The 20,453-nt window shown below is 49.5% G+C and overlaps 1 protein-coding gene across 4 annotated transcripts in view; it reads left to right on the forward strand.

Annotated features, from left to right (window-relative positions):
- Positions 1–20,453, forward strand: part of HIP1 (huntingtin interacting protein 1) — a 216,169-nt gene that overhangs the window by 186,231 nt on the left and 9,485 nt on the right. For all 4 annotated transcript variants that reach the window (XM_017857668.1, XM_017857669.1, XM_017857671.1 and 1 more), the window contains exons 14-27: positions 689–872; positions 2,667–2,755; positions 3,157–3,273; positions 5,915–6,016; positions 6,556–6,699; positions 7,157–7,292; positions 8,347–8,433; positions 8,627–8,734; positions 9,267–9,403; positions 14,161–14,271; positions 15,363–15,421; positions 16,475–16,568; positions 18,262–18,362; positions 18,618–18,723. In XM_017857668.1, coding sequence (XP_017713157.1) covers positions 689–872; positions 2,667–2,755; positions 3,157–3,273; positions 5,915–6,016; positions 6,556–6,699; positions 7,157–7,292; positions 8,347–8,433; positions 8,627–8,734; positions 9,267–9,403; positions 14,161–14,271; positions 15,363–15,421; positions 16,475–16,568; positions 18,262–18,362; positions 18,618–18,723 — 1,575 coding nt within the window. The remainder of the gene's footprint in view (positions 1–688; positions 873–2,666; positions 2,756–3,156; positions 3,274–5,914; positions 6,017–6,555; positions 6,700–7,156; positions 7,293–8,346; positions 8,434–8,626; positions 8,735–9,266; positions 9,404–14,160; positions 14,272–15,362; positions 15,422–16,474; positions 16,569–18,261; positions 18,363–18,617; positions 18,724–20,453) is intronic.

The raw sequence follows: 20,453 nt of genomic DNA on the forward strand, positions 1-20,453 counted from the left end.
AGAAGCTCTGGGGAACAAGACCAGACCTTCTCACATGGCAATAAGGAGAGATTGGTTTGCTGGGCACAGTGGCTCACGCCTGTAACCCCAGCACTTTGGGAGGCTCAGGCAGGAGGATCACTTGAGTCCAGCAGTTCAAGACTAGCTCGAGCAACATAGTAAGACCCCATCTCTGCAAAAAACTTGTTAAAAATTAGCTGGGCATGGTGGTGCATAACTGTAATGCCAGCTACTCGGAAGGCTGAAGCTAGAGGATCTCTTGAGCCCAGGAGGTTGAGGCTGCAGTGAGCCACTATCACCTCACTGCGCTCCAGTCTGGGTGATAATGGTACCCTGTCCCCCCAGACCCCCCGCCAAAAAAAAAAAAAAGAGATGGCTGTCAGCAGTGTTGGTGCCATATTAACAACCGCCCCTCACAGTGGCTGCTTAGGTGACTTTACCCACAGGGACAGCCACTGCTACCCCCAGTCAGTCTAAAGAGGACCACAATTCCCCTGTCATCATCCCCTGTTATGGCTGTTGATTGAGGAGCTCCTAATGACCAGATGGTCCAACCCTCCCGGGACATGGGGAGTTGACTTCTGGGAACCGGGTATTTACTTGGAAGCACGGTAGGACCTGCTTCTCCAGCCCATGCCCGTGACCCGTGGCAGTGGGCAGTTGGCCTCATGACCCGAGTCCCCCACAGAGCCAGCGGGTTGTGCTGCAGTTGAAGGGCCGCATCAGCGAGCTGGAAGCAGAGCTGGCTGAGCAGCAGCACCTGCGGCAGCAGGCGGCCGACGACTGTGAGTTCCTGCGGGCAGAACTGGACGAGCTCAGGAGGCAGCGGGAAGACACCGAGAAGGCTCAACGGAGCCTGTCTGAGATAGAAAGTGAGCGGTGGGTGGGGGCAGGGGCGGGCCCTGGGGGCAGGCACGGGCAGCAGAGCCCAGCTGGACTCAGGATGCGGCACAGAGGCTGGGCGGGGGAGCCCCAGACTGTCTCTCTAGAAATAGTCAGGAATGCCAGCTCTTAGCCTCAGTCCACGGGATGGGTTTGAGTTCTGCAGGCACAAAGCCCTGTGTGAGGCACCGCTGAGCACAGAGATGGGAAATACAGAAGATGGCCCTGAAGTGCTTGCCCTGGGCAGTGGATACTAAGGGAGAAGGAGAGAGGACTGAGGTCCTAACAAAGAAATTGACATACAAGCTGAGAGCACAGTGTCTTATGCCTGTAATCCTAGCACTCCGGGAGGCCAAGATGGAAGGATTGCTTCAGGCCAGGAGTTCAAGACCAACCTGGGCAACATAGCAAGACCCCCATCTCGAGAAAAAAGAAAAAAGATTAGCCAGGCATGGTGGCACATGCCTGTAGCCCCAGCTACGCTTGAGGCTGAGACAGGATCACTTGAGCCCAGGAATTCAAGGCTGCAGTGAGCTGATTGTACCACCGCACTCCAGCCTCGGTAACAGAGAACCTTGTCTCTAAAAAAATTCAATTAAATTTTTTAAAATCTGAAAGCCCCATAGAATAAATACCATGTATGTAAGTGCTGAAGAGGCATGAATCCCTGGCTTGATTTTTTTGTTATTGTTTTCTTTTCTTTTCTTTTCTTTTTCTGAGGCAGAGTCTCCCTCTGTCGCCCAGGCTGGAGTGCAGTGATGTGGTCTGGGCTCACTGCAACCTCCGCCTCCCAGGTTCAAGCGATTGTCCTGCCTCAGCCTCCTGAGTCGCTGGGATTATAGGCGCACACCACCATACCCAACTGATTTTTGTATTTTTAGTAGAGATGGGGTTTCACCATGTTGGCCAGGCTGGTCTCAAACTCCAGGTGATCACTCTCAGGTGATCCACCCACCTCCCGCCTCTGGGATTATAGGCGTGAGCCACCTCACTTGGCCCCTGGCTTGATTTTAACCAGCTGAATTATTTTTAAAGATGACTTCCCAAAGAAGTTTCTGTAAGTAGGATTTTCAAGGGAGAAAAATATATATGCATTCCTGAAATCAAAGGAGGATCTTTGGCCGGACACAGTGGCTCACGCCTGTAATGCCAGAGGCGGGAGGATTGCCTGAGCCCAGGCGTTTAAGACCAGCCTGGCTGACATAGTGAGACCCCGTCTCTACAAAAATCAGCCGGGTGTGGTGGCATATGCCTATGAGCCCAGCTACTCGGGAGACTGCGGGGAAGGATGGCTTGAGCCCAAGGAGGTCGAGGCTGCAGTGAGCAGTGATTGTGCCACTGTAACCCAGCCTGGGTGACAGAGAAAGACTGTCTCAAAACAAAACAAAACAAGAAGGATCTTCAGGCCGGGTGCGGTGACTCACGCCTATAATCCCAGCACTTTGGGAGGCCGAGACGGGCATGCCGATCACGAGGTCAGGAGAACGACCATCCTGGCTAACACGGTGAAACCCCATCTCTACTAAAAATACAAAAAAAATTAGCCAGGCATAGTGGCGGGCACCTGTAGTCCCAGCTACTCGGGAGGCTGAGGCAGGAGAACAGCGTGAACCCGGGAGGCGGAGCTTTCGGTGAGCGGAGATCGCGCCACCGCACTCCAGCCTGGGCGACTGAGCAAGACTCCATCTCAAAAAAGAAGGATCTTCTAGGGACCCTGGCTTATTGCAAGGAAGGCAAGGGTCCCTCCTAGGGTAGACTCCTCACTTTGGTCCTTGACAATACAGGGAAAGCCCAAGCTAATGAACAACGATATAGCAAGCTAAAGGAGAAGTACAGCGAGCTTGTTCAGAACCACGCTGACCTGCTGCGGAAGGTAGGACCCCCAGCCCCTATCACCGTCCTGCAGGCCCTGCACCTCCGGGGAGAGAGTGGCTCAGGCCTGTGGCTTCCTCGGGGCCAGCAACCCCTACATTGATCTCTAAGGCATTGCCACCATCTCGGGAATCACACCTTTTCAGTCTTCCTTGCCTCTGTGTCTTGCGCTCTGTCCTGGGTGCCAGCCCCATGTAGGTCACCCACCTTCTTTATTATTCTGTAAATACTTGAGCGTCAAGCAGCTGAAGGTGATAGCTCTGTTCCGGCTTCCCTCTGGGTAGGAAAGTGATTCCTGTGGCTGACTCTAGGGTGCGCACAGCCTGAGTGTGATTGTCCTAGAAGGAGGATGTCCTCTAAGCCTGGGATCTCCTGGTTCAAGACACTGTTCTTCTTTTGCAGAATGCAGAGGTGACCAAACAGGTGTCTGTGGCCAGACAAGCCCAGGTAGATTTGGAACGAGAGAAAAAACAGCTGGAGGATTCATTGGAGCGCATCAGTGACCAGGGCCAGTGGAAGGTGAGTGGGAGGAGGAGCACTCGGGAAATGAGGGAGGGGGCTGCTGAGTTGGTGACGGGGGCTTTGTGGCCTTCTGCTCCACGGGCAGTTCTGTGGGTCGGTTGGCATCACACAGCAGGGAGCACACCATGGCAGCCACACAGAACAGCAAGACACCGTCACCAGTACATACACGAAGTAATGGAAGGACCCAAGTTGCATGGGTCTAATCAGCAAAGGCTTTCCAAGGATGAGGCTGGAGGAGAGTTTGAGGAAAGGACTCAAACTGTAGCAGAGACAGAGGGATGAGCTTTTTTTTTTTTTGAGATGGAGTCTCACTCTGTTGCCCAGGCTGGAGTACAATGGCACGATCTTGGCTCGCTGCAACCTCCGCCTATCGGGTTCAAGCGATTCTCCTGCCTCAGCCTCCTGAGTAGCTGGGACTACAGGCGCCCACCACCACGCTTGGCTAATTTTTGTATTTTTAGTAGAGACAGGGTTTCACCATATTGGCCAGGCTGGTCTCGAACTCCTGACTTTGTGATCCACCCGCCTTGGCCTCCCAAAGTGCTGGGATTATAGGTGTGAGCCACCACGCCCGGCAGGATGAGCATTATTTACAAAAACTTGAGAACAGGCCGGGCACAGTGGTTCCCACCTGGAATCCCAGCATCCGGGAGGAGGATTTGAGGCCAGGAGTTCCAGACCAGTCTGGGCAACAAAGTGAGACCTTGTGTCTACAAAAAATTAAGACATTGGCCAGGCACAGTGGCTCATGCCTGTAATCCTAGCACTTTGGGAGGCCAAGGCGGGTAAATCACGAGGTCAAGAGATCGAGACTCTCCTGGCCAACATGGTGACACCCCGTCTCTACTAAAAATACATAAAAGTAGCCAGGCATGGTAGTGGGCACCTGTAGTCTCAGCTACTTGGGAGGCTGAGGCAGGAGAATCACTTGAACCCAGGAGGCAGAGGTTGCAGTGAGCAGAGATCATGCCACTGCACTCCAGCCTGGTGACAGTAAGACTCCATCTAAAAAAAAAAAAAAAAAAAAAATTAAGAAATTAGCTGGGCGTGGTAATGCATGCCTGTGGTCCCAATTACTTGGGATGCCAATGCAGGAGGATTGCTTGAGCCCAGGAGTTTGACACTGCAGTGAGCTGTGATCGTGCCACTGCACTTCAGCCTGGGCAACAGAGCAAGACAGAAAAAATGTAAAAATTAGCCAGGTGTAGCAGCATCTATGCCTGCAATCCTAGCTACTTGGGAAGCTGAGGTGGGAAAATTGCTTGAGCCCAGTTTGAGATCGAGGCTGCAGTGAGCTATGATTGCCTCTCTGCACCCCAGCCTGGGCGATAGAGTGAGACCTGTCTCTATTAGAAAAAAAAAAAAAGAGGCGGACACAATGGCTCACACCTGTAATCCCAGCACTTTGGGAGGCTGAGGCGGGCAGATCACCTCCGGTCAGGAGTTCAAGACCAGCCTGACCAACATGGTGAAATCCCATCTCTACTAAAAATACAAAAAAATCAGCCGGGCATGGTGGCTCATGCCTGTAGTCCAGCTACTTGAGAGTCTGAGGCAGGAGAATCGCTTGAACCCAGGAGGTGGAGGTTGCATGAGCTGAGATCATGTCACTGCGTTCCAGCCTGGACAACAGAGCGGGACTCCATCTCAAAAAAAAAGAGAGAACACCACTGTGTGTCAGGGCAGGACCAACAGGCAGATCGGAGGCTTAGAGGTGGAGTTAGAGATACGGGACAGATCAAACCAAATGTCCTAGATTTAGAGGAGTGGCTTTCACACTTTTCTGTGACCCCACATAAAAAACTACATCTATCTCATGGAAATACAAGTAAGTTTCACCAAGCAACACTTATCCTTACTACATGAATTCATTTGGCTATTTTCTGTTCTATTTAATCCATTTTTTAAAATGTTAGCTGTGAATTCTTACTAAGGAGTCACAACCCACTCTCTTTGACAAACACCATCAAGAAATCAAAGAAAGTCATTTGGGAATGGCGAGGTGCTGTAGTTCAGCCATATACCAGCTCTTGGGATGCCTGAATTTAAGACCCAGTTTGCCTTTAGTATTACGGACTTAAGCATGACATTTGGGAAATGTTTCTAAAATTCCTTCCTGGAGGCCAGGCACAGTGGCTCACACTTGTAATCCCAGCACCTTGGGAAGCCAAGGCCGGAGGATCGCCTGAGGTCAGGGGTTCAAGACCAGCTTAGCCAACATGGTGAAACCCCGTCTCTACTGAAAATATAAAGATTACCCAGGCAGGGTGGTGGGCGCCTGTAGTCCCAGCTACTCGGGAGTCTGAGGCATGAGAATTGCTTGAACCTGGGAGGTAAAGGTTGCAGTGAGTCGAGATTGCACCACTGCACTCCAGCCTGGGCGACAAGAGTGAGACTCTGTCTCAAAAATAAATAAATAAATAAATAATAAAAATTCCTTCCTTGACATTCCAGATTTTCAGTACACTCTGGGGTCTCGCCTCCTCCTCCCATACCCTGCACTTTTTTGGGTGGTGTAACTTACGTACAGTAGAGTTTACAGATCTCTTATTGATCGCTTGGGACATGTTTACGTTTTTATATTCTTTGTCACTACCACCCAGATCAGAGTCCCTCTGTTTTTCTTCTCTTTCAGACTCAAGAACAGCTGGAAGTTCTAGAGAGCTTGAAGCAAGAACTCGCCACAAGCCGACGGGAGCTTCAGGTTCTCCAAGACAGCCTGGAAACTTCTGCCCAGGTAAATACCTCCTTTCTCTTTGTTATTGAGATGGGGTCTTCTTCTGTCACCCAGGCTGGAATGCAGTAGTGTGATCTCAGCTCACTGCAGCCTCCACCTCCCTGGGCTCAGGTGATCCTCCCCACTGAGCTCCCCTGAAGTAACTGAGACTACAGGCACAAACCACTACGCCCAGATAATTTTTGTGTTTTCTTTGGTAAAAACGAGGTTTCACTGTGTTGCCTGGGCTGCTGTCGAACTCCAGGGCTCAAGTGATCCTTCCACCTCGACCTTCTAAAGTGCTGGGATTACAGGCATGAGCCTCCACACCTGGCCTCCTTTCTTGCCCCACCCCTGGCTTTGGCATTGCTGTCATCCACCGTCCTTAACCTGGCCAAGTCAGCCCCAGCTGTAATCAGTGTGAGAGGGAATCAGAGTGGCAGGTTAAAGAGCTATCACCTTCCCAGTCCTTGTAGCCAGGTGGTGGGTTGGACCTCTGAGAAATAGGGACTGTTTAACTCAACCAGAGTCTCCCTCTTTCCTTGTGGTCACCTTTGCAGTCAGAAGCAAACCGGGCAGCCCAGATCGCCGAGCTAGAGAAGGAGCGGGACAGCCTGGTGAGTGGTGCAGCTCATAGAGACGAGGAATTATCCGCTCTTCGGAAAGAACTGCAGGACACTCAGCTCAAACTGGCCAGCACAGAGGCAAGTCACAGACACAGACACGAGCAAGCGCCTGTGAACTCCCACTGAGGGCCTCTGCACGTGCACGGAGGCCAGGAGGACCCCGGGGCTGCTGAGAAGGAGTTTGGGGCCTTGGCCCGATTGTGCAGACATTCTGTAGGTGTGATGCCAGCAGGCCCTGCACTGCCTGCAGAGCGCATGAGGGAAAGCAAAGTGCTGTCTTTTTTGTATGAGAAGGGAAGTTTGGCATTCCCTCCCAGCCATGAGAACGGGGTACAGTGATCCATCCGCACGGCCTCTGTGGGCAGCCACACACCCCGTGCACACAGTTAAAGCGCCTTTCTCTGTCTCAGGCTTACTGGCTTGGACCTCACTGGCCATGACTTGAGCTAAGATGCTAGGAGCCCCAGCCAGGTCATGCTGCTCAGGTTCATTATGGAGTCTAGGGCAGACTCTTACCTCCCTCGACCGTTTTTAGGAATCTATGTGCCAGCTTGCCAAAGACCAACGAAAAATGCTTCTGGTGGGGTCCAGGAAGGCTGCAGAGCAGGTGATACAAGACACCCTGAACCAGCTTGAAGAAGCTCCTCTCATCAGCTGCGCTGGGTCTGCAGGTACACTTGCAACTGCCCGGCTGGCAGGGGCCAGGTGCTTACAGCCTGACCCTCTGTTGATGGTGAATCTCATGTGGGACTTAGCTCAGGGGCTCTCAGCCCCGCAGCATGTCAGCATTAGCTTACGGGTGCCCAGTTCCCATCCTAGATCAGTTACATTTGGAAACTCTGTGCATTAGAACCTGTACACTAGTATTTTCTTTCTTTTTTTTTTTCTTTTTGAGATAGGGTCTTACTCTGTTGCCCAGGCTGGAGTGCAGTGCGGTGGCTCACTGCAACCTCCACTTCCTGGGCTCACGCAATCCTCCCCACTCAGTCTCCCAAGTAGCTGGGACTACAGGCACGCAACACCACGCCCAGCTAATTTTTGGTTGGGGTTTATTGCTCAGACTGGTCTTGAAGACCTGGGCTCAGGCTATCCATCCACCTTGGCCTCCCAAAGTGCTGGGATTACAGGCGTGAACCACCACACCAGGCCCAGCAGCAGTATTTTCTAAAGCCCCCGGGTGTGATAGCCACTGCTTTTTTTTTTTTTTTTTGAGACAGAGTCATGCACTGTCAACCAGGCTGGAGTGCAGTGGCACGATCTTGGCTCTCTGCAAGCTCCGCCTCCTGGGTTCACGCCATTCTCCTGCCTCAGCCTCCCAAGTAACTGGGACTACAGGCACGAGCCACCATGCCCGGCTAATTTTTTGTACTTTTAGTAGAGATGGGGTTTCACCGTGTTAGCCAGGATGGTCTTGACCTCCTCACCTCGTGATCTGCCCGCCCGGCCTCGCAAAGTGCTGGAATTACAGGCGTGAGCCACTGCGCCTGGCCGATAGCCACTGCTTTAGACAGTGGGTCACACTGATAAAACATCCACCAGGAGCAGACAATTCTGTTTCTCTAAGGAAAAAACTATGGTCTGAATCAGGAGGTGATTACTCATGAACTTCACGTCTAGGCAGGAAGCTTACCCACTAGGTAAGCTCCTCTGTTCAGTGCTTAATTAACGAGGATGAAGCCAGCTATGAGAACTTGCTGTGACCTTACCCTGTGTTCCCTCTCACAGATCACCTCCTCTCCACGGTCATGTCCATTTCCAGCTGCATTGAACAACTGGAGAAAAGCTGGAGCCAGTATCTGGCCTGCCCGGAAGGTAAGAATGGCCAAGGATAGTCTCTGTCATTAGTGAAAGCGGGACAGGGTTGAGAAGCACCTGAATGCAGAAATGGTGACAGGTTCCTCTGCATCAAGAAAGGCGTGTAGACAACTCATAAAATAGAGGAGGAAAGGGTATAAAAGTGACACCATCAACCAGACCTGAGAAACTTCCTTTCCAATCCTGGCAGACATCAGTGGACTTCTCCATTCCACAACCCTGCTGGCCCGCTTGACCAGCGACGCCATTTCTCATGGTGCCAGCACCAGCCTCAGAGCCCCACCTGAGCCTGCTGACTGTGAGTACCAGGGCATGAGGGGCTGTTCATGGACCAGGGGAGCAGGGGGCCTTTAAAAGTCTCTGTTGGGCAGGGTGCAGTGGCTCATGCCTGTAACCCCAGCACTTTGGGAGGCTGAGGCAGGCGGATCACTTGAGGTCGGGAGTTCAAGAACAGCCTGGCCAACGTGACGAAATCCCGTCTCTACTAAAAATACAAAAATGACTGGCCGGGTGCAATGGTTCACGCCTGTAATCACTGTAATACTTTAGGAGGACGAGACGGGCAGATCACCTGAGGTCAGGAGTTCGAGACCAGCCTGGCCAACATGGCAAAACCCCGTCTCTACTAAAAATACAAAAATTAGCTGGGCACAGTGGTGCACCTGTAATCCCAGCTACTCGGGAGGCTGAGTCAGGAGAATTGCTTGAACTCAGGAGGTGGAGTTTGCCATGAGCCGAGATTGCGCCAGTGCACTCCAGCCTGAGCAACAAGAGCGAGCCTCTGTCTCAAAAGAAAAAAAAAAAAGGTGTCTATTGCCTTGTATCTCCAGCACTGACTGAGGCCTGTAAGCAGTACGGCAGGGAAACCCTCGCCTACCTGGCCTCCCTGGAGGAAGAGGGAACCCTTGAGAACGCTGACAGCACAGCCATGAGGAACTGCCTGAGCAAGATCAAGGCCATCGGCGAGGTACTTGCAGTAGTATCTTTGAGGAGTGTTGTTATTCTGGGTGTGCATGCTGGTGAATGGCCAGGGAATCAGTGATGTTCTGAGCTAGTTCTTTCTGCACTTACAACTTGATTCTAGAAAGAGATTGTTAAAATTGGAAAATCTGGCCAGGTGCAGTGACTTATGCCTGTAATCCCAGCACTTTGGGAGGCTGAGGCGGGCAGATCACTTGAGATCAGGAGTTGGAGACCAGCCTGGCCAACAGGGTGAAACCCTGTGTCTTCTAAAAATACAAAGATTAGCCCGGTGTGGTGGCACATGTCTGTAATCCCAGGTACTTGGGAGGCCAAGGCAGGAGAATTGCTTGAACTGGGGAGGCGGAGGTTGCAGTGAGCCAAGATCACGCCATTGCACTCCAGCCTGGGCGTAAGAGCGAGATCCGTCTCAAAAAAAAAAAAAGGTAGCATCACTTGAGCCCAGAAGTTTGAGACAGGCCTGGGCAACAAAATGAGACCCTGTCTCTTTAAAAATAAAAAATAAAAAAAATTTTAAAAAGAGAAAACCTCTTGAAGGACTTTCCAGCTATATTTAATTCACTGGCTGTTAGCTGAGAATCTGCTGTGTTCTCATCATTACACTAGGCAATATCGAAGAAGTATAGGCAGCTCCTCTGTCTCTGAGAATTTTTATCTAGATGGTCAGGTAATACCCAAAATGGACATAACACTGTATTTATTCATTTACTAAAGATGTAGTGGCTGAGCACGGTGGCTCACACCTGTAATCCCTGCACTTTGGGAGGCCGAGGCAGGAGGATCACTTGAGGCCAGGAGTTCAAGATCAGCCTAGGCAACATAGTGAGACCCTATCTCTACAAAATAAAATTTTTAAAAAAATTAGACAGGTGTGATGTCACACACCTGTAGTCCCAGCTACTCGGGAGGCTGAGGCAGGAGGATCGCTTGAGCCCAGGAGTTGGAGGCCACACTGAGCTATGATTGTGCCACTGCACTCCAGCCTGGGCAACAGAGCGAGACCCTGCCTCCGCTATAAATAAGTAGTCGGTATGTCCTGTATACCAGAAATTGGGTTAAAGGTATATAGGGACAGAGAAGACATGGACTCTATGGGAAAGAAAAATAAAACCATTTCTATGCAGTACCTTTTTTTTCCATTTCTCCCCCCAGTGTTATGAATTGGAGTATATCAGTTAAGATACGAGGATAGGGCCAGGCACGGTGCCTCACGCCTGTAATCCCAGCATTTTGGGAGGCCGAGACAGGTGGATCACCTGAAGTCAGGAGTTCGAGACCAGCCTGGCCAACATGGTGAAACCCCATCTCTACTAAAAATACAAAAAATTAGCCAGGCGTGATGGTGGGCACCTGTAATCTCAGCTACTTAGGAGGCTGAGGCAGGAGAATCACTTGAACCTGGGAGGCGGAGGTTGCAGTGAGCTGAGATCGTGCTTTTGCACTCCAGCCTGGGCAACAAGAGCAAAACTCTACTCAAAAAAATAAATAAATAAAAAATAAAAGCCATGAGGATAGAATGTCTAATTGGAGTTCCAGAAGAACATAATAAAAAGACCACGTCCAGCCAGGATCAATTGAGGCCAAGAATTTGAGACCAACTTGGGCAACTTAGTGGGGCCCTGTCTCTACAACAAATTTAAAAATTGGCCAGGTGTGATGGTGAGCACTTGTGGTCCCAGCTACTCAGGAGGCTGAGGCAGGAGAATCACCTAAGCCTAGGAGCTCAAGACTGCAGTGAACCATGTACTCATGTACTGGAACCATGTACTGGAGCCATGTACCAGAACCATGTACCAGACATGTACCAAACATGTACTAGAACCATGTACCAGAACCATGTACTGGAGCACCACTGTACTCCAGCCTGGGTGACAGAGTAAGACCCTGTCTCTAAAAAGAAAAAAGAAAAATGAAAAGATCAGGGCCAGGCATTGTGGCTCACACCTGTAATCCCAGCACTTTGGGAGGCTAAGGTGGACGGATCACTTGAGGCCAGGAGTTCGAGACCAGCCTGACTGACATAGTGAAACCCCATCTCTATTAAAAATACAAAATCAGCCAGATGTGGTGGCTCATTTTGTAATCCCAGCACACACCTGTAATCCCAGCTACTTGAGAGGCTGAGGCAGGGTAATCCCTTGAGCCCAGGAGGCGGAGGCTGCAGTGAGCTGAGATTACACCACTGTACTCCAGCCTGGGCAGCAGAGTGAGACTCTGTCTCAAAAAAAAAAAAAAAGAAAAAGAAAAATGATCGTCTTCATCTTTGCCCCCCTAAATAATGAGTTAGTTTCACATGTTATAGACTACAGGTAAATGGAATCCTCCTGTATATATTCTTCTACAGCTTGCTTTTTCACTCCACATTCTGTGAGATTAATCCAAGAAGATACATTCATTTTCACTGCTCTCTCATATCTATTGCGTGAATATCGCTTAATTCATCTGTCTGTTCTCCTGCTGATGGACATTTGGGTTATTTCCCATTTGGGTTGTTACTAATTTGCCCCTATGATCATACATGCACACATGTCAGTTGCTCTAGAGTATATATGTAGAATCAGAATTACTAGGTTACAGGATGAATCTCACACATAGAATGTTGAGTGAAAAATCAAGTCATGGAAAAATATATACAGTATGATTCCTTTTATATAAAGACTCAGACATTCAAACTTAACAATATATTGTTTAGGGATGCAGCTATATGGCATTAAAAAATAATAATAATAAGACAGGCCAGGCATAGTGGCACATGTCTGAAAATCCCAGCACTTTGGGAGGCCGGAGCGGGAGGATCACTTGAGGCCAGGAGTTTGATACAGCCTGGGTTACAAAGCAAGACTCTGACTCTACAAAAAAGTTGAAAAGTTAGCAGAGCCTAGTGATGTGTGCCTGTTGTCCCAGCTACTCAGGAGGCTGAGGCAGGAGGATCACTTGAGCCCAGGAGTGGGAGGCTGCAGTGAGCTATGATCACACCACTGCACTCTAGCCTGGGCAACAGGCTTTTATTTTTTGTCTTTAAAAAAATAAAAATAAAATAATACATGACAACCACTCTCTTGAATTCTGTATCTCTTGGGGTAGAAGGCAGGAAGGAAGGGAGATAGAATCAGGGCACATACAAGTACAAATAGGATTCCAAAGGTATTGATGCTTCTTATAGCATTCCTTAAGTTTTAAGTTAGGTGGTGGATAACATGCGTCTTTATTCTTATCCTTTGGACCATTCATATATATATTATACCTTAGTATGTATAACACATCATGTTTTAAAAATCGTGGGCTAGGCCGGGCGCGGTGGCTCAAGCCTGTAATCCCAGCACTTTGGGAGGCCGAGACGGGCAGATCACGAGGTCAGGAGATCGAGACCATCCTGGCTAACACGGTAAAACCCCGTCTCTACTGAAAAAAAAAAATACAAAAAAAAAAACTAGCCGGGCGAGGTGGCAGGTGCCTATAGTCCCAGCTATGCGCGAAGCTGAGGCAGGAGAATGGCGTAAAAACCCGGGAGGTGGAGCTTGCAGTGAGCTGAGGTCCGGCCACTGCACTCCAGCCTGGGCGACAGAGCGAGACTCCGTCTCAAAAAAAAAAAAAAAAATGGGCTTTGCTATTAGTCAGACCTTAGTTCAAATCCCTGCCCTGCCATTTGCTAGCATAACTGTGGTCAAGACATTCTACCTCTGATCCCCGGCTTCCTATCTACACAGTAGGAATAATACCTGCGTCATAGGGTTGCTGTGGAAGCAAAGTTAAGTCAGGGTCAAAGTGGGAGATATCATCCGTATTTGAAAAAGTTGTAGGCCAGGTGTAGTAACTCAATCCCAGCACATTGGGAAGCCAAGACAGGAGGATCACTTGAGCCCAGGAATTCGAGACCAGCCTGGACAACATAGTAAGACCCCATCTCTGTTAAAAAACAAAAACATAAAAAACAATTAGCCTGGCTTGGTGGTGCACCCCTGTACTCCCAGCTACTGTGGTGGTAGAGGTGGGAGGATTGCTTGAGCATGGGAGGTCGAGGCTGCAGTGAGCTATGATCAAGCCACTGCACTCCATCTCTGGTGACAGAGCAAGACTCTGTCTCAAAAAAATAAAAAATTAGGGCCAGGCGTGATGGCTCACACCTGTAATCCCAGCACTTTGGGAGGCTGAGGCAGGAGGATTACCTGAGGTCGCAAGTTCAAGACCAGCCTAGGCAAAATAGTGAAACCCATCTCTACTAAAAATACAAAAATTAGCCGAGCGTGGTGGCACAAACCTGCAATCCCAGCTACTTGGGAGGCTGAGGCAGGAGAATCGCTTGAACCCAAGAGGCAGAGATTGCATTGTGCCGAGATTGCGCCACTGTACTCCAGCCTGGGCAACAGAGGGAGATCTCTGTCTCAAAAATAAAAAGCAAAAGAAAGAATTGTAAAAACACCTCCTGCGTAGCTAGTACAATTGACACTGCACAACTAAGGGACTGGGGTCTTAGTGGTGGCGGGATGACCTTGCAGGGGGAGGCAGCGATGGCATTCTGGAAAGAGGCGGATCCTGAGTGAGGAGGAGCATGAGGTTCCAGAGTTTGTGTCACAGAGAGGACCAGATGGGGTCTGCGAAAGACCCCCCCCCCAACCCCCGTGGCTTGCAGAAGGTGTTGGCTGGGTGGCCTCCTCCCTCTGCCATCTTGTAAGGGTTACAGATGGCAGAGGAGAAGAGAAAGGAGGCCCCAGGGTCAGTTCAGCCTTTGTGATGTGTTCACAGGAGCTCCTGCCCAGGGGCCTGGACATCAAGCAGGAAGAGCTGGGGGACCTGGTGGACAAGGAGATGGCGGCCACTTCAGCTGCTATTGAAACCGCCACGGCCAGAATAGAGGTAGGAGGTTCCTGCAGGAGCTCCTGAAACAATGCCTTTGCAGCTGCCCTTCTGCAACGCTGCTCATTAGACATGTCATAGTCGTTCATGAAGGCCATGGCGACCCCCTAAGACAGAAACCAGAATTTGCTAGGCACAGTGGCTCATGCCTGTAATCCTAGCACCTTGGGAGGATTGCTTGAGTCCAGGAGTTTGAGACCAGCCTGTGCATCATGGCAAGACCCCATGTCTACAAAAAGTAAAATAATTAGCTGGACGTGGTGGTGCATGCTTGTTGTCCTTGCTACTCCAGAGGCTGCAGGAGGATCACTTGAGCCCAGGAATTGGAGGCTACAGTGAGCCATGATTGCACCACTGCACTCTAGCCTGGGTGAGAGAGTGAGACCCTGTCTCTAAAAATGTTTTTAAAAAAAAAAAAAAAAAAAAAAAAAAGAGAGAGAGAGAGAGAGAGACCAAAATCTGAACTCACTAGTTTTTCTGAATGATAGAAAATGAGAAGGTCCTCATGAGAGAAGGTGATTGGTTCCCTCAAGAATCAGATACTTTGGTTTCAGAACATCCTGGGTTCTGGCCGGGCGCGGTGGCTCACACCTGTATTCCCAGCACTTTGGGAGGCCGAGGCGGGCAGATCATGAGGCCAGGAGTTTGAGACCAGCCTGGACAACATGGTGAAACCTGGTCTCTACTAAAAATACAAAAATTTGCTGGGCATGGTGGGCGGGTGGCTATAATCCCAGGTACTTGGGAAGATGAGGCAGGAGAATCACTTGAACCCAGGAGGCGGAGGTTGCGGTGAGCTGAGATCATGCTGCTGCACTCCAGCCTGGGTGACAAAGTGAGACTCCGTCTCAAAAAAAAAAAAAAAAAAAAAGACGCAGATCATAGAGCCAGCCCACTGCAGCTACACTCCCCCTGAATATATTAGAGTCTGGATTCTTTTTCTGACTCTCCCAAGGATGTAGGCAGGGACTTAGGGACCTCCAGATTCAGGTTTCTCAGCTACCACACGATGTTGGACTGAAAGTATAGTAGGACATTAGTGGGTCCTTAATATTCAAGGCACGTTTAGAAACCATGCTTCTTTTTAACAGGAGATGCTCAGCAAATCCCGAGCAGGAGACACAGGAGTCAAATTGGAGGTGAATGAAAGGTTGGTCTGAGCGGCACAGTGGGACCTAGGGGAGCAGGATCCGTCTTCCTGGCTTTGGGCTATACTCTGTGTACTTATTAGGGAATCAGAGGAGAGCAGTAGGAGTCACGGGGAAGGGCTGAGTTGATGTAATCATCAGTGACAGTATTAATGTTGACAGCAATATTGCTGTTTCACTATGGAAGGAAAGAAACCCCAGGCCGGCGTGGTGCCTCACGCCTGTAATCCCAGCACTTTGGGAGGCTGAGGAGGGAGGATCACCTGAGGTTGGAAGTTTGAGAACAGCCTGCCCAATGCGGTGAAAATTCATCTTTACTAAAAATACAAAAAGTAGCCAGGTGTGGTGGTGCATGCATGTAATGCCAGCTACTTGGGAGGCTGAGGCAGGAGAATCACTTGAACCCAGGAGGCGGAGGTTGCAGTGAGCCAAGATCATGCCTCTGCACTCTAGCCTGGGTGACAGAGTGAGACTCTGTCTCAAAAAAGAAGAAAAGAAGGCCGGGTGCGGTAGCTCAAGCCTGTAATCCCAGCACTTTGGGAAGCCAAGATGGGCGGATCACGAGGTCAGGAGATCGAGACCATCCTGGCTAACCTGGTGAAACCCCATCTCTACTAAAAAATACAAAAAATTAGCCAGGTGTGGTAGCGGGCTCCTGTAGTCCCAGCTACTCTGGAGGCTGAGGCAGGAGAATGGTGTGAACCCGGGAGGCGGAGCTTGCAGTGAGCTGAGATCCGGCCACTGCACTCTCCAGCCTGGGCGACAAGAGCGAGAGTCCGTCTCAAAAAAAGAAGAAGAAGAAAAGAAGCCCTAGGAATCACAACTTCACTATTCCTTACGATGGAGACCCACAATCGATCTTTCACTCCACAGCCTCTCCTTCAGGTCCTCCCCACAGAATGTTCCAGCAATCTCAGCACCTTTCTTATCCCCCTTTCCCATTCCAAGCTTGCCTTTGGCTAGGAGTGGAAAAGAGAACAGTCGTGTTCATTGATCTTGGATCTTGGTCTCAGTGTATCCTCGACTTTTTGTTTGTTTGTTTGTTTGTTTGGCAGGATCCTTGGTTGCTGTACCAGCCTCATGCAAGCTATTCAGGTGCTGATTGTAGCCTCTAAGGACCTCCAGAGAGAGATTGTGGAGAGCGGCAGGGTGAGTGTGGATGTGGGCCCTGGGCAGGAAGAGCAGGCATTGGTGACAGATTCCCGCTCCACCAGACTCTGTGATGCTGCCATCTTGTTCTGTGTGTCCACCTGAGCACAGAGGTGCCACTCCTGTAAACATCAGCAGAGGCCCTGGGGAGAAGTCAGAGCTCCAGGACCTTCCCAGAGGGTGGCCAGGCATGTGTCCCAACTCCAGCTCCCTTCGCACAGGCAGACATTGTTGGAACTTGCTGTGCGAGCCCTGCTTACATTGCACACCTAGGTACTCTGAGGGGGACATGAGGACTTTTGCAAACGAAGCAGAACCTGAAAGCCAGCTTGAGACTGACTTTTCACAGGGAGCTCTGCCTTGTCTGTTTCCAACAGCAGAGTCAACTCACCCTTACAAATAGACTCTGCTGTCAGCCTGTTACCAACGCATCACTTCATGGTCTCATGCCTTTGCTGGGATTATCATCATCTTGTTTTTTTTCTTATTTCCCCATATGCCACTGCAGCTTGGGAGGCGTAAGTCCAGGGAGGGGTTAATGAGCCTGAGAACAGTGCCATAAAGCAAGCAGCCAGGCCTGGTTTGCTGGTGCCTTTTATCTTCCTGAGAGGTGATGTTTTCTGTTTCTAAAATGGAAAGATGGACTGGACAAGGATTATCTGCAGATCCTCAGACTATCAGACACTTCCAAAGCATAAAAACATTTCTCAAATCCAAGTAGAAATATATTTTTTTAATATATTCACTGTATAGTCTCCTTTTTTATTGGCAAATCGCAGAGAGTGGCTAGACTCTTTTCAGATCATAACTTACTCATATGAGAATATTTATTCTTATATATACAATACAGAAATGTCATTGTATGGTAGAAATGCTGCAGGCTTTGGAGTCAGAAAAGCCCAAGATTTACTTCCATGTATTTCCTGCATGACCTTGGGAAAAGCCTTTTTGTTTGTTTGTTGTTTTGGGTTTTGTTTTGGTTTTCATTGTTGTTGTTTTTTGTTTTGAGACTGAGTCTGGCTCTGTCACCAGGCTAGAATGCAGTGGTGCAATCTCGGCTCACTGCAGCCTCTGCCTCCTGGGTTCAAGTGATTCTCCTGCCTCAGTCTCCCAAGTAGCTGGGACAATAGGTGCACATCACCACACCCAGCTAATTTTTGTATTTGTAGTAGAGATGGGGTTTTACCATGTTAGACAGGATGGTCTCAATCTCTTGACCTCATGATCCGCCTGCCTCAGCCTTGCAAAGTGCTGGGACTCTGTTGCCCAGGCTAGAGTGCAGTGACGCGATCTCGGCTCACTGCAACCTCCGCCTCCTAGGCTGAAGTGATTGTTTTGCCTCAGCCTCCTGAGTAGCTGGAATCACAGGCACCCACCACCACACCCAGCTAATTTTTGTATTTTTAATAGAGACAGGGTTTCACCATGTTGCCCAGGCTGGTCTTGAACTCCTGACCTCAAGTGATCCACCTGCCTCAGCCTCCCAAAGTGCTGGGATTACAGGCGAGCGCCACTGCACCCAGCCAGAAAAGCCATTTTTGTCTCTGAATCTTCTTTTTTGTAAAATGGGAATACTAATGCTTATGTCTCAGAGTTACTATGAGGATGATTTGGGATAATATATATATAAAAGCACCTGCCATATAGTACATGCTCAATAAAAGGTGGCTGTGACTTCTTTTTTCTTCCCTAGGGTACAGCATCCCCTAAAGAGTTTTATGCCAAGAACTCTCGATGGACAGAAGGACTCATCTCAGCCTCCAAGGCTGTGGGCTGGGGAGCCACTGTCATGGTGTAAGTATCCATTGGTACCAAGGCTCCTCCCCGACCCCTCTTCCATTGATCCACTCTAAACAATAGCTAAGGAGGGGAAAAAGAATCTGTCCCTGATCAATAAACTATTGATCAGGAAGTCAATAGGACCAAGTTTACAAGGGAGCCTGGCTCTCCCAGGGGACACAGGGCGATGTGGGGGGTCTGGAGGTGGGATTGTGGAGGAGTTGCGGCTCATCTGCCCATAACCTAGTCCCTCTTGTCGTTTTCCATCAGGGATGCAGCTGATCTGGTGGTACAAGGCAGAGGGAAATTTGAGGAGCTAATGGTGTGTTCGCATGAAATTGCTGCTAGCACAGCCCAGCTTGTGGCTGCATCCAAGGTAGGACCTGTGCTGGACCTCCTAGGACCCTGGAAGGCCTGGTTAGAGAGTACTAGGCTAGGTTAAAGAGTACTTGGCTGCATTAGGCAGTACTTGGCTGAGTTAGAGAGTATTTGGCTAGGTTAGATGGCACTTGGCTAGGTTAGATGGTACTTGACTAGGTTAGAGAGTACTTGGCTAGGTTAGATGGAACTTGGCTAGGTTATAGAATACTAAGGGATATACTTGGCTATGTTAGACAGTACTTAGCTAGGTTAGAGAGTACTCCTGGCTAGGTTACATGGAACTTGGCTTAGGTTAGAGAGTAACTAAGGGATATACTACTGACTATGTTAGAGCGTACTTGGCTAGGTTAGAGAGTACTAGGCTAGGTTAAAGAGTACTAAGGGGTTAGAGAGTACTTGGCTAGGTTAGATGGCGTTTGGCTAGGTGAGATGGTACTTAGCTAGGTTAGAGAGTACTAAGGGATTAGAGAGTACTTGGCTAGGTTAGATGGAACTTGGCTAGGTTAGAGAGTACTAAGGGATATACTTGGCTATGTTAGACAGTACTTGGCTAGGTTAGAGAGTACTTGGCTAGGTTAGATGGTACTTGGTTAGGTTAGATGGTACTTGGTTCAGTTAGAGAGTACTTAGGAGTTAGAGAGTACCTGGCTAGGTTAGACAGTACTTGGATGGTGGGATGGAACTGGACCTGACAACAGATGATTTATCCAGGGCTCAGGTGGATTCGATTCCAAATAAAAATTCAGCCTCTTAAGGGTCCCATACCATCCTCTTACAGCAGCTTTTTTTTTTTTTTTTTTTTTGAGGCAGAGTCTTGCTCTGTTGTCCAGGCTGCAGTGCAGTGGCGCGATCTTGGCTCACTGCAAAACTCCACCTCCCTAGTTCAAGTGATTCTCCTGGTTCAGCCTCCCCAGTAGCTGGGACTACAGGTGCCTGCCACCACACCCAGCTAATTTTTTGTATTTTTAGTAGAGACAGGGTTTCACCATGTTAGCCAGGTTGGCCTCGATCTCCTGACCTCGTGATCCACCCACCTCGACCTCCCAAAGTGCTAGAATTACAAACGTTGAGCCACCACACCCAGCCTTAGAGTCCTTTCATGTGACAGCAAGGAACGTCTGTACCCAGTGTACTACACATGTCCCTCGTGACTTTCCTCACATCCGTTACAAGTGGCCTTAGAGAGTCCCAGCAATGCCAACTTCCTATTAGCAGTCCTGGCATTCAAGAAACACTCGAATAAGGAATAGGTTGGCATCATAAAGGAATAGGTTGGCATCATAGGTTACCTGACTTGTCTCTGAGATTCCACAACTCCTCCTTCTTAGTCTTCAAATTTGAATCAGGCTGGGCATGGTGGCTCACTCCTGTAATCCCAGCACTTTGGGAGGCCGAGGTGTGTGGATCACCTGAGGTTGGGAGTTCAAGACCAACCTGGCCAACATGTTGAAACCCCATCTCTACTAAAAATACAAAAAATTAGCCGGGTGTGGTGGTGGACACTTATAATCCCAGTTACTTGGGAGGCTGAGGCAGGAGAATCACTTGAACCAGGGAGGCGGAGGTTGCAGTGAGCCGAGATCACACCACTGCACTCCAGCCTGGGCAACAAGAGTGAAACTCTAGCTCAAAAAAAAAAAAAAAAATTTTTTTTGAATCAATACTATCAATGCCCCCAACTAATTCTCATGTAAACCCGGTGCTCAAAATCCTTTGAAGAGTTTC

Source organism: Rhinopithecus bieti, unplaced genomic scaffold (genome assembly GCF_001698545.2).
Source record: "Rhinopithecus bieti isolate Rb0 unplaced genomic scaffold, ASM169854v2 scaffold_42772, whole genome shotgun sequence".
NCBI lineage: Eukaryota > Metazoa > Chordata > Mammalia > Primates > Cercopithecidae > Rhinopithecus > Rhinopithecus bieti.